Source organism: Sorex fumeus, unplaced genomic scaffold, assembly GCF_029834395.1.
Source record: "Sorex fumeus unplaced genomic scaffold, SorFum_2.1 ptg000030l, whole genome shotgun sequence".
Taxonomy (NCBI): Eukaryota; Metazoa; Chordata; class Mammalia; order Eulipotyphla; family Soricidae; genus Sorex; species Sorex fumeus.
Genome location: NW_026606087.1, coordinates 8,420,469 through 8,433,967, shown reverse-complemented (window position 1 = coordinate 8,433,967; position 13,499 = coordinate 8,420,469). Strand labels below are relative to the sequence as shown.

The 13,499-nt window shown below is 42.0% G+C and overlaps 1 protein-coding gene across 1 annotated transcript in view; it reads left to right on the top strand.

Moving 5' to 3' along the window:
* ZNF143 (zinc finger protein 143) overlaps positions 1 to 13,499 on the top strand; it is a 71,701-nt gene that overhangs the window by 34,950 nt on the left and 23,252 nt on the right. Inside the window, exons 9-11 of the mRNA XM_056116043.1 lie at positions 1,041 to 1,116; positions 3,185 to 3,310; positions 5,870 to 6,049. Of these exons, the coding sequence (XP_055972018.1) occupies positions 1,041 to 1,116; positions 3,185 to 3,310; positions 5,870 to 6,049 (382 nt within the window). The remainder of the gene's footprint in view (positions 1 to 1,040; positions 1,117 to 3,184; positions 3,311 to 5,869; positions 6,050 to 13,499) is intronic.

Sequence of the window (13,499 nt, the reverse complement as noted above, 5' to 3'; positions counted from 1 at the left end):
CCCAGCACATGGTAAGTGCTCTGTATATTTCAGTATGTCGTTGGCATATAAACTTTAAATAATTATATGAGAGGTATGTGTTATCACACTTAATATTGATCACTCTTAATACTGATTTCCTGGAATCTAGCAAAATTTCCTATTTGTTCTGTCTCAAATATTTAGGCCAAGAATTTGGATTGTAGCTAAATACAATGTATCATCGCTCGTAGTAATAACTAACTTACTGGAATAACTTACTGCGTGCTAGGTTAGCATACTCAGTAGACCCCATCTCCACTACTTACCAGTGTGTAACATTCACATGTGATATAAAATTAGATTGAGAAAACCATTCCTTGTAGAATGGTTGTAAACATTAAGTTAGTACTTTTTATGTGACCTGAAAAGAATAATCTGGTATGTGGTAAAGATTCAGTAAATGTTGGCCACTGTTGTGATTACTCGTATGTCACAGCCACTTTACAGAGAAGCAAGTAGAGAAGACATGCACCTGGGCCATGCCTGTCATTGTTGGAATCTCATCTCAGATCCAGTCCCCTCTAATAGCCGCCTCTCTCTACAGCACCTTTTATTGTCACCTTACTCTGCTCATAGCTCTCACCTGGTATATGTCACCCATGAACACCTTTAACCATTCAGTAAAACTCAAATCTCCAGAGTTCCTGTGCTTTACATAAAATGAGCACTTCCTAACGTGCACCATTTAGGTCTTTATTCAGAATGATTGGGCTATAGCTTTTGGTTTGGAGCCATTCCCAGCAGTACTCAGGGCCTGCTCCCAGGTTGGCACTTGGAGGTTGCTCCGGGTATGCTTGGGGAGCCGGGCATGGCCAGGAATCAAGCTCACTGCCTCTTTCATGGAAGATAGTGGGCTCCTGTTGATCCACAGCCCAGTTCCAGTGAGCTCAAACTTGAAAAGTGAAAATAAGAATCATGTAAACAAAAAAAAAAATATGTTGGGGTGGGGGCTGTATGTTGAGACAGTCCACTTAAAGAATGCCTAAAGCAAATAGAATTATGCTGTGTTTTACTGACAGGTCCATGAGCGATCACACACAGGAGACCGGCCTTATCAGTGTGAGCACCAAGGCTGTGGGAAAGCATTTGCAACAGGTGAAAACATGCTGTTACTTTTTCTTTTTTGCAACACTCTGACCACATAAGTGCACATATAAAAAGTTGTTCTTAACTTTTTGTCTTGTTTTTGTTTGGGGTCCATGCCTGGTGGGGCTCAGAGCTCTCTGCGTTTAGGGATCATTCCTGAAGGGTTTGGGGGACCTTATGGGATGCCGCAGGTCAAGCCTAGGTCGACCACATGCAAGGCAAGCACCCTATCTGCTGTACTATTGCTCTGGCCCCTGTTTTCTTCAATTCTTATAGCCATCTTGAAAGTACCTTTGAAATCAGTGCGGTTATTTGGATTTGGGGGGTATTGAGTCCCAGAAAAATCTACTTTTGGGGTTATATGAATTGTAATGTCTCCAAAAGGTGATTCAAATAACCTTATTTTTGTTTTTGTGACTTAAGCAGAGACTGTGTTTAAGTAGCGATAGACTAGAGGCAGTTATTAACCATTGTCTGAGTCAGCGGACAAAAATGACCTGTTTTTCAGTCTCTGCCTTAACTGGTCTTGTCCTGCTGCTCAATTCTCTTTCTCACTTTTCCCTCAAGTCTGTTTCTTTCTTTGTTCTGTTTTTTTTTTCTCCTTCTTCTTCTTTTTGGGTTACACCTGGCGATGCATAGGGGTTACTCCTGGCAGTGCTCAGGAGACCATATGGGATGCTGGGAATCGAACCCCGGTCGGCCACGTTCAAGGCAAACACCCTACCTGCTGTGCTGTCTCTCCAGCCCCGCTTTGTTTAATTTTTGTTTCAAGCGTAGACCTGGTGTTGCTCTTAGACTTCTCCGCCAGGCTCTGTGCTCAGGAGGTGCTCGCTGCCATACTTGGGGAAGCCAGGCAGTGCCAGGACTGGCGTCTGTGCCTTCTGCATGGGAAGCCTGTGCTCCGGCCTGCATCAAGCCTATTTCTGGCTACAGTGTTTAGAGTTTTTATTCCATACTTTGCTCTCTGTTAGCAGGGGGAAAATAAATGAGTATTTAAAGCTGATATAAAATTTGATGTTAGAATAGATGTTAAGGAACCATGGAGAACTAGGGTTTGGCAGAGGGTAATGAGAGTGACCCAGGAAGACAATGGCCAGCCTGGGAACCTGTCCCAGACCTCCTGATCTCCACACAGTTTTGCGTTCCATTCACCACTTCAAGATTTGTGGTGTATCAATGAGAGAGAGAGAACAAAAGGGAATGCCCTGCCCCAGAGGCAGGGGGGGATGGGGGGAAGGGGGTGGGAGGGATACTGGGATCCAGGGTGGTGGGAAATGGGCACTGGTGGAGGGATGGGTATTTGATCATTATATAATTGAAACCCAAGCACAAAAATTTGTAAGTCTACAACTGTACCTCATGATGTCTCACTAATAAAAATTAATAAAAAAGATTTGTGGGGTATGAATTATGGACATTATTAAGATCCTGGCAAGTTTCACTGTTCTGAAACTTCAATTAAATTTATTTCATTTTTATTTATAGCTTGGATAATGTTTACAGTAGTGATTACATTTATGGTTTTGATGTACAAAGCTATTGTATAACTTCAACGTCACCAGTGTGCCCAAGTCTGTCTATTGTCCTTTTTAAGAAAATTTTCTTGAGGTGCTCCTAAACCTGAAGATTGAAGTACATTTAAAAAGAAAAACACATAAGCTCATTTACATGAAGATTAAACTGCCAAATTTTCAGCATAGTGGTCCTGAACGACCCATCTTCTTATCCATTTTTATTTTTATTTATTTTAGTTTAGTTTTTAGCTTTTTGGGTCACACCCAGCGATGCACAGGGTTTACTCCTGGCTCTGCACTCAGGAATTACCCCTGGCGGTACTCAGGGGACCATATGGGATACTGGGAGTCAAACCTGGGTCGACTGCATGCAAGACAAATGCCCTACCTGCTGTGCTAGTACTCCAGCCCCTTCTTACCCATTTTTAAATTACTCTGTTATAATTCTGTTAAACGTAGCATTATGAGTTACTTGGCATTTAGTATATCTTTTAGTCGATGAATCTCAATGTGTGTGATTAATAAGGGGATCTAATCAAAATTCTTTTAAATTTTTCTTAAAGGTTACGGATTAAAAAGTCACGTTAGAACTCATACAGGAGAAAAGCCATATCGGTGTTCAGAAGATAATTGTACTAAGTCTTTCAAAACTTCAGGAGATCTTCAGAAACATATCAGAACTCATACAGGTACTGTTGTGAGGGAGTATCTTCTCTAGGCCAGGACTTTCTCATCCACTAAGGGGAGGGGGACAAGGAGGAGGGACACTGGGAGGATTCAGGGAGTCACTGTGTATATCTGCTTCTTACCAGGATGAGGGGCCATAACTTTGTTACATTCTCGAAGGGGCCCATGTCCCGAATATTGATGAATAATAGCCATAGACCTCCAGCTCTCTTAGTTTTCAGGTAAATGGGTTATCTCAGTTTCAGTTTATCTGAGTAGCAGTTCTATTTATTTAGGATTATACATCTACTTGGTAGCCCACCTGAGACCAGAATCTAATGTACCCAAATCTTTCTCAGTATTTGTATCACTTCTTTATTGAACTGCTGGGAGAGAAAGCGTCTGAAAACCCCAATAGCCCCCCTGAATGAGAAATTACTTTCTATGATTCTTTCCTCATCATTCAATTTGCTTTATCTTTTCCCAAATGATACTTTGTTCTTTTTGCCCTTTCTTTGTGTAATTGTGTATTATTTGTGGAATTGGATTATAAGGAAACATATTTGCTGTGGGTTAGAGTTGGAAGCATTTCAGAAACATGATAACTTTTATTTTTTAAGTACTGTCTTGTTTTCGGGTCATAGTGTGGTACTCAGGAGTTACTCCTGGCAGTTACTCAGGAACTGCTTTTGGCGGCCTTGGAAGACCATATGGGATGCTTAGGATAGAATCTAGATTAGCTGCTTGCAAAGCAAGTGCTCTATTCACTGTACTATCATTCTGGCTCCTGGATAAGTTATTTTTTGTTTGTTTGTTTGTTTGTTTTCCTTTTTGGGTCACACCTAGCAATGCTCAGGGGTTACTCCTGGTTCTGCACTCAGGAATTACTCCTGGCGGTGCTTGGGGGACCATATGGGATGCCAGGGATGAACCCAGGTTGGCCGTGTGCAAGGCAAACGCCCTATCTGGTATACTATCTCTCCAGCACCAGATAAGTTTCTTATTGGACTGGGAAGACAGTTCTAAGGACTAGTGTGCATCCTTTGCACGTGGAAAGCTCAGGTGTGATCCCTGGATCCATATGATCCTGAACACTTCGAAAGAGCAAATTTCAAGCACCAAGTTGAACCACTGAACTGGAACTAGTACCTTATCACTTCTGCTGTGACCCAGATTGACCCCCACTTTCCCAAAAAAATGCTATTATAAGTTGTTCACTAATATAGTGTAAGATCTTTTACTTTGAGACTTTATTAATGGTGTGATAATTTTGCCCCAAATACATCTAAGTATTATTATGAAATAGTTTAGCAGATTTTTATAGAAAATACTATAAGTCACTAAATTTTAGATTTTAATTCAGATATGATCCCAAATTTATTTTAAATGATTTTGTACTTAGGGACATTTCAATTTCAATTTTTTTTTTTTAGTGAGCATGTCAATTTTATTTAACCAAAATGAAAACACTTATGTTTTGATTTTTTTTCAAGTAATTTTTAACTTTCTTGTGGAGGGCTGGGGGTCGGCACTCCCAGTGGTGCCCAGGGTCTACTTTTGGTAGGTCAGGGCTTTCTTCCAGCAGTGCTCAGGGACCCATACAATGCCAAGGATCAGATGTGGGACATATGCTTTAGTCCTTTCAACTATGGTCTTGGCCTTCAGTTTACTTTTTAAGCTTTTTTTTTATTTTTACTGGTGCTGGACACAGAATCCAGAGCCTCATATTTGCAAAGCAGTTGCTCCGCTGCTAAGTTACATCCTTGGCCCCTCAATTCATTTTTGTTTTGCTTGTTTGTTTTGTGGCCACATCTGCCTGTGCTCAGGGCTTACTCCTGGCTCTGTACTTAGGGGTCATTCCCGGCAAGGCTTAACGGACCATATGGGGTATAGAGTATCAAACTCAGGTTAGCCGCATGCAAGGCAAGGGCTTACCCACTGTTACAATCTCTCTGACCCCCGCCCTATAAATTATTTTTTTGCATAAAATGGGGGGGGTCATACTCAAGGCTTATGCATGACTCTACTCAGGGAATACCCTGGCAGGGCTCAGGGTATCATGGAGTGCTGGGAATTAAACGAGTCAGATATATGCAGGGAAAATGCCCTATCCACTTGCCATTGCTCTAGCCTGCAGTTTTGTTTTTGTTTTGTTTGTTTGTTTTGCTTTTGAGTCACACCCAGCAATACTCAGGGGTTACTCCTGGCTTTGCACTCAGGAATTACTCCTGGCGGTGCTTGGGGGATCATATGGGATCCTGGGGATCGAACTTGGTTCAGCCACATGCAAGGGAAACTGCTCCGCCTTCAGTTTGGTTTTTAATGTGCCTACATAGATGATTTCATCTTGGACAGTAATGTAATAAAGGATGAATCTGAATGCCATTCAGGTTTTTCTTTGTAAATTTACATTTGGGATAAAAAATACTGTTTCATGGGAAAAGAAAAGAAATACCTGACAGGGAAGTTCCATACAGGAAGACTAGTCTTGAGTGTTAATCCTAGACACAACTGCATGATAGGACATGTAAATCTCCTATCTATATTTGCACCATCTAATTTATTTCCTTTTGTATTTTCAGGAGAAAGACCCTTTAAATGTCCTTTTGAAGGCTGTGGTAGGTCTTTTACCACATCAAATATCAGGAAAGTTCATATAAGGACACACACAGGAGAAAGACCTTACTACTGCACAGAACCAGGCTGTGGGCGAGCCTTTGCCAGTGCAACCAATTATAAAAACCATGTGAGGATACATACAGGTAACAGTCTTGATTTTTTTTCTTGGTCTTTGACTTTCAAATTTAACTCCTGACACCCCATAAGTCATTTCTAAGTAATTACTTCTTCCTGCCTCTTGGCATAAAGAAGAGCAAGTAGGCAACTTAAAATGCTTTCACCTTAGCATATATGTACTCTACAAATAGTTGTGAGCATTTCCTTTGTGTTTGAACACCTGTTTGCGAAGCATCAGAGATACAGAAATAGGTGAGTATTGTCAAGAGCAGTTGAGGTAGCAAGATATAGTAGAAAAACTATTAGAGATAGTAAGTATTCTGTGTCACTCTTTATTTTAATCTTTTAGTTTTGACTGTTGGGTATCAAACCTGACTCCTGAGCACTGGGACATGCCCTTGATCGCCAGGCCACATCCCTGGCCCCTCATTGTCTCCCTTTATATGACACGATGCTGTGGGATTGAGAGGGGAGCAGTGATCATTGGGATAAAGGAGAGCCACTCAGGGGAGGCTTTCCGGAGGAAGTTGACTTTCTCTTATCGTCCAAAGGTTTTTGTTTGTATTTTGATATTTGGGGGCCATACCCAGCAGTCCTCGGGGTTTACCCTTGGCTCTGCACTTAGAGATAACTCCTGGCAGTGCTCAGGGGAGCCAGGTGGGATGCTGCAGATTGACTCTGGGTTAGCTGCATGCAAGGTAGCTCCCTACCTGCTGTACACTGCTCTGACCATCCAAAAGTTTATTTTTGTTTTATGTAGTTCACTTCTTCATTTTGGTTTTTCTTTCTAAACTCCATGAGTACTATCATTTGGTAGGAAGCCAATGGTTTATATAACTGGTTGTGTAGAAACACAGACCACAGATTGAAGTTGGGTGTTGCATCTGAATTATAGCATGGTCTTCAGAAGACTGTGCCCCTTACCTGTGGAATCATTTATTATCTCTGGGTAGTGTCAGAATTAAGTTGAATTCTTGAACACCTTGCTGATATCTAAGAATTGCTTATTGAAGGAGGGAAACCTCCACACACTCATTGGAATTGAGTTCAGAAACCTGACACACGATGCTGATAGCAGTGTCTTTAAGATTGTATTTCTTTTTTTGTTTGGGGGCCACATCCAGTGGTGCCAGGTAAGGTATTTTTGGTTGTTGTTATTCTTTTGGTATTTGGGGGCCATACCCAGTGGTGCTCAGGCTTAGTTCTGGCTCTGTATAGGGATCAAACCCAGATCATCTGCATGCAAGCATCCTGCTCTGTGTACTATCACTCTGGTCCCTTAAGATAGTATTTCTTGGGGCTGAAGAGAATATATAAAGGTAAAATTACTTGCCTGTCATACAACTAATGTCACGACTGTGTTTTGAATCCAGCACCACATATGGTCCCCCAAGCACTGCCAGGTGTAGCCCCTGAGCCCTGTTAGGTATGGTCTACAAACAAAATGATTGTTTCTTAGGCCAGAGAAATGCTCCATGGAGCACATGCTTTGTGTGCCGGGGCATAGATTTGACCTCTAATGCCACATGTCACCTGAGCAATGTTAGAAGAAACCCCTCAGCACCTCTGAGTGTGACTCAATCCCTATCCCCTAGCTCCCAAATAAAATTATATTTCCTATATTCATCGGTCAACATTTGGTCAGTCTGTATCATAGTGACCTTCTTTGCTTTTAGTTTGACTATTTCCCTTAATATGCCCCTGTCTCTCCCTCTCAAAATCAGTGTCTTTTTTTGCCAGTGGCTCTTCACCATTGCAAAAGATGGCCCAGGTATATGCTAGGTCATACTCTCCCAAATTAACATTCCCTCTGAGGATGAGAAACTTTCTACTTCTTTTGGCATATAGTATTTAAAAATAAATATATTTTTTAACTTTGGGAGCCACAGCAAAGGTGTTTGAACCCAGAGTTTGATCTCTGAGGGACCATGCAGTGCCAGAGATAAACTCAAAGTCTCACCTACAACTTGAGCCACATCCCCAGCCCTCACGTGTAGAATTTTAACATTCTTTTTTAATTTTAATATTCTTATAACACAGTATATCTTTATCATACACTGCTTCACTCGTATCATACTCGGGCTGGTGGCCTCAGCACTGGCCAGTAACTTTCTGTGGCCCCTCTTCAAACTATGGCCGATGCTCACCTCTTTGTTCTTTCTTCCACTTTGTTCAAAAGACTGTTCGTTTCTCCTTTACCTGAGAAAGTCACACCACTGTTGTAACTCTGAAGATCCAATAATACCGATCCTTCTAGATAAATTCTCAAATTGGCAAAAGACCTGCCTTTTATTTTTTTTAAACGTGGGTCACTAAATGGCCATGAGCCTGCCAATTTGCTTGACGCCATCATATCCTGCTCATGGAAAGTGAGCTGAGATCCTTAGCACGGTGTTTACAGCATGTACTGGGTTGTGCTGCCATGGGAGAGTGGGGCACATATTGTAGGGGGCTCTTGGTGTGATGGGCCGCTAGAATTTGACTTTTTCAGTGTCAAATGCCCTAAAGTTTACTAAGTGAAATGGTGTATTCTGGCAAGGAAAATATTATGGATAAAGACACGAAGGTATGAAATACCATTGTTTAGTTGGGAGTATTAGGTGGCTCCTTATTACTAGAGCATAGAGCGCAGATAGAAGAATTACGAAATTAAGTCAGAGTGTACATCAGTCTGTGTTTTGTGCTTTCCTGATAAAGGCAATTCCTAACCTGGATCTTAAGATGCTCAGAGAAGAGGAATGGGCCTCTTCCCTCTGTGGGTGTGTGAAGTTCTGGTTTCATTTTAGTTTGATAAATCAAAACAAAACAAAAACAGCTTTGTTGAGGTATGATTCACATGCTGTTCAATTCATCCATTTGAAGTATATTATTCAGGAGCTGGAGCGATAGCACAGCAGTTAAGGCATTTGCCTTGCATGCGGCCGACCCGGGTTCAATCCCCAACATCCCTTATGGCCCCCTGAGCACCGCCAGGAATAATTCCTGAGTGCAGAGCCAGGAGTAACCCTTGAGCACCACTGAGTGTGACCCAAAAAGAAAAATAAAAAAGTATATGATTTAACCATAAATAATAACTGATAGTGATAACTACCGCACAATCCAGTTTTAGAGCTTTTTTATCCCACCTAAGAGAAGCTCTTTGCTTATTAGCTGTCTTCTTAAATCTTTACCTGACACCCAGAAATGGTGACTAATTTATATTCTGTTCCTTGGATTTGTCCATTTCATACATAATGAGCTATTCCATATTTGATGATTTATGTCTCATCCTCTTTATATTGGAATAATACGTGTGTGTGTTTGGGGGCTATACCCAGCAATGCTTGGGTTACTCCTTCCCCTGTGCTCAGAGATCACTCCTGGCAGTTCTCGGGGGACCATATGGTATGCCGGGGATCAAACTTAGGTCAGCCACATCCCGTACTATCTCTCTGGCACCTGGAATAATGTTTTTGGCTTTCTGGCACATCATATGTTATTAGTTCCTTCATTACTGACTGAATAGTGGTCCATTAGATAGATACATTATACCTTATCCATTCACTTGTTGCTTTTGTATTTACATTTGTTTGGCAGTGGTGGGTTTATTCTTGGCTTTGCACGCAGGGATCACTCTTGGTAGGCTCAGGGAACTATATGGGGTGCTATGGATTGAACCAAGGTCATACTTGTCAAGACAGATGTCCTGCCTGCTGTGCTATCTCTCCAGCCCTAGTTTCACATTTTTTTTGACTATAAAGAATGCTGTTTTGAAACTTCATACACAAGTCTCTGTGGACATATTTTTTTCACTTCTCTTTGTGAATATGCCTACGAGTGGAATTGTGGATCATGTGATAACTCTGCGTTTAATATTTTGAGAAATATTCAAATTGTTTTCCAGTGTTACCACACCATTTTATAATCTCATCAGCAATATATAAGGGTTCCAGTTTCTCTACAGCCTAGCTGAGAGTTATTATTATTTGTCTTTTGGACCCTATACTGGTGGGTGGGAAGGTGTTATTCAACTCATGGTTCTTTTTTATTTGTGTTATGTTTGGGAATCATACTTGGAGGTATTCAAGGTTATTCTTGGCTTTGTGTGCAGGGGTCATTCCTGGTCTTGCTTGGGGGACTCTAAGAATCAAACCAGAGTCAGCTGCATGAAAGGCTTTACTCACTATACGATCATTCTTGTCCTCACAGTGCTTGTAATTTGCACTTTACAGGTGTGCTTTGATGTCAGCCATCTTTTTATGTGCTTATTGACCACTATAATGTGTTCTTTGTTTTTTTTGGTTTTTTTTTTCCTTTTTTGGGTCACACCCAGCGATGCTCAGGGGTCACTCCTGGCTCTGCACTCAGGAACTACTCCTGGCAGTGCTCAGAGGACCATATGGGACACTGGGGATCGAACCTAGGTCGGCCGTGTGCAAGGCAAATACCCTACCCGCTGTTATAATGTCTTCTTTGAAGAAATATCTATTTGGATCTGTTGCTCACTTTTCAAATTGGATTGTTTTGTTTTGTTTTGTTTTGTTTTGTTTTGGAGCCATGACCCACAGACCTCAGGAGTAGTTACTTCTGTGCCCAGGGCTGCTCCTCGTGTTGCTTGGTACTTGGTATTAAATCAGACCTGGGCCTCCTGCATGCAAAGCATACATGCACTCTCCTTATTAAGCTATCTCTCTGTCCTAAAACATTCTCATTATAACATCAATAAGTCGTTTTAACTGTTAACCAAAGATGTGTGCTGGAATAGAAGATAAGAGCAGCTATCTTATCAAGTCTATAATACAGTGAATTCCCGCATTATACTCAGCATGGAGTACAATGATCCAAATGCATAAAATGCTCTCAGTGTTGATCAGTTGTGGGGCTGGAGTGATAGTACAGCAAGATACAGCTTGCCTTGCATGTGACTGACCCGGGTTCAATTCCCAGCATCCCATATGGTCCCCCGATCACTGCCATGGGTAATTCCTGAGTGCAAAGCCAGGAGTAACCCCACCTATGCATTGCCGGGTGTGACCCAAAAAGAAAAAATAATGGTAGCTCACATGAACCAGCTGATGCAGTGCACTAGCTCCTCAAAAATGCCATTCAGATCTATTTACATCTCATCTGTGGCTTGATGCCACCTAGTGGTAGTTTTGTTCAGTCAAAATATCAATGTAGTCCCTTTTCTGGGTTGGATTTACCTGTCATTACCCACCTAGTTTTATTTTTCTGTCTTGAGGTTTTTGTTTACAGTGGATTTATTCAATATCTACCTATGTGTGCAGTTGTCACTCCACCAAAGTTCCAATATCTTTGCCCCACCAAAAAAAACCCCTCTGCTGCTTTTTGTTTGTTTGGGGGGCTACACCCTGGTAGTACTCAGGGCTTACTCCTGGCTCTTTTCAGGGATCACTCCTGGCAATACTCAGGGATATGGGATTCAAAGGATTGAAAGTACAAGCATCTTACCCACAGTACTCTCTCTCTCTCTCTCTCTCTCTCTCTCTCTCTCTCTCTCTCTCTGGCCCCTCTACTTATTTCTCCCTCCCCTTCTCCCTAATAACCACCATAGTTTTTGCTAACTAGTATTGAGGGTTTTTTTTTCTTGCCTTTTCATTTCCTTTAGTAATTGATATCCCACATGAGTGAACTCATCCAATAATTTTTTTCATTTTCATACTGTTTCACTTACATAATAGCCTCAAGATCCATGCATTTTTGTGCCAAAGGGTGCACTTTCATATATATATGTATATATATATAAATTTTAAGTAGTAGAGAAGTATTTCATTGAGTATATATACCTCAGCTTTTTTATCTAATCATTTCTTTCTTTTTTGGGGGGGTCACACCCGGCAGTGCAATGCACAGGGTTACTCCTGGCTTTGCATTCAGTAATTACTCTTGGCGGTCCTCGGGGGACCATATTGGATGCTGGGAATCGAACCCAGGTCGGCCGTGTGCAAGGCAAACGCCCTACCTGCTGTACTATCACTCCGGCCCCATCTAATCATTTCTTGATGGACATTGCAGTTCTCTGTTTCAGCTACTGAGAATGATGTTGTTTATGATTATGGAGGTGCTAGTACGTATCTCTAGAATTAATTTTCTAATTTGGTTTTTAATTTTTTTTTTTTTTACTCAGAATCCTTATGAGCAGAGTTTCTTCCAGTGAGTGAGAGAATTCGTGTTTTTTGGTTTTGGGGCCAGCAGTGCTTATGGTGAAGAGTGAGGGTTATTACTGCATAGTGCTCAGGGATCACTCTCAGCTGTGCTTGGAGGTCTGTGTAGTGGGTCAGACTTCAGTCTCCAGCATGCAGAGCATGAGCTCCAGTTTTTTGAACCATCTTTCTTGTCCCTGTTTTGTTATTTTACAATATCTTTATCCTTTATTTATTTATTTATTTATTTATTTATTTTTTGCTTTTTGGGTCACACCTGGCGATGCACAGGGGTTACTCCTGGCTCATGCACTCAGGAATTACTCCTGGCGGTGCTCAGGGGACCATATGGGATGCTGGGAATTGAACCCGGCTTGGCCGCATGCAAGGCAAACGCCCTACCCGCTGTACTATCACTCCAGCCCCAATATCTTTATACTTTTTATGTAGATGTTTTTGCTGCATCCCATAGGATCTTGTTGTTTGTCTCATTTTTTTGTTGTCATTCTCCAGGTAATTCCCCCCCACCCCCCATTTTTGGCAACATCTGTCTGTGTTCAGGGGCTGCTACTGGCTTGTTGCTCAGGGATCACTTCCAGTGGTGCCAGGGTTCGAACCTGGACCTCCTGCATGCAAAGCGTGCACCCCAGCCATATGAGCTATCTCTCTTGCCCCCCTCCAGGTAATTTTTTATTTCTCATATGATATCTTCACTGATCCAACAGTTTTTCCAGAAGCGTATTTTTGTTGATTTTTTTTTTTTAAGCTACACTCACGGGTGCTCAGGGGCTACTTCTGGCTCATTGCTGGGGCACTGCTCCTGTGGCAGTTCGGGCACCATGTGGTGGGTGCCAGCAATTGAACCTGGAGCCCCACATGCAGAGCATTAAACTCTGTGCCTGGCCCAGAGCATATTGTTTGGTTTCCGTGTGTTTTGTTCTTTCCTATTTTGGTTGTTGATTTCTAATATTACGGCATTATTATTAGAAAAGATGTTTGTTGTTATTACAGTCTTCTTCTGTGCCCCCTTCCTATTGTTTTATTGTCCCAGGGTTTGTGCACGCTTGTTTGTGTTCACACTTGGTGCCTCAGAGACCCTCCTGTGGTGCCACGAACACAATACAGCAGGACTGGAGAGAGTACAGCAGATAAGGTGCTTGCTTTGCACTTGGCCAACTTGGGTTCCATCTCTGGCACCCCATATGGTCCCCCGAGCACTGCCAAGTGTGATCCCTCAGCGCAGAGCCAGGAGTAAGCCCTGAGCATCACCAGGTGTAGCCCAAACAGCAAGCAGACAAAAAATATATAACAGTGTTATCTTCCCTTTGCTTTT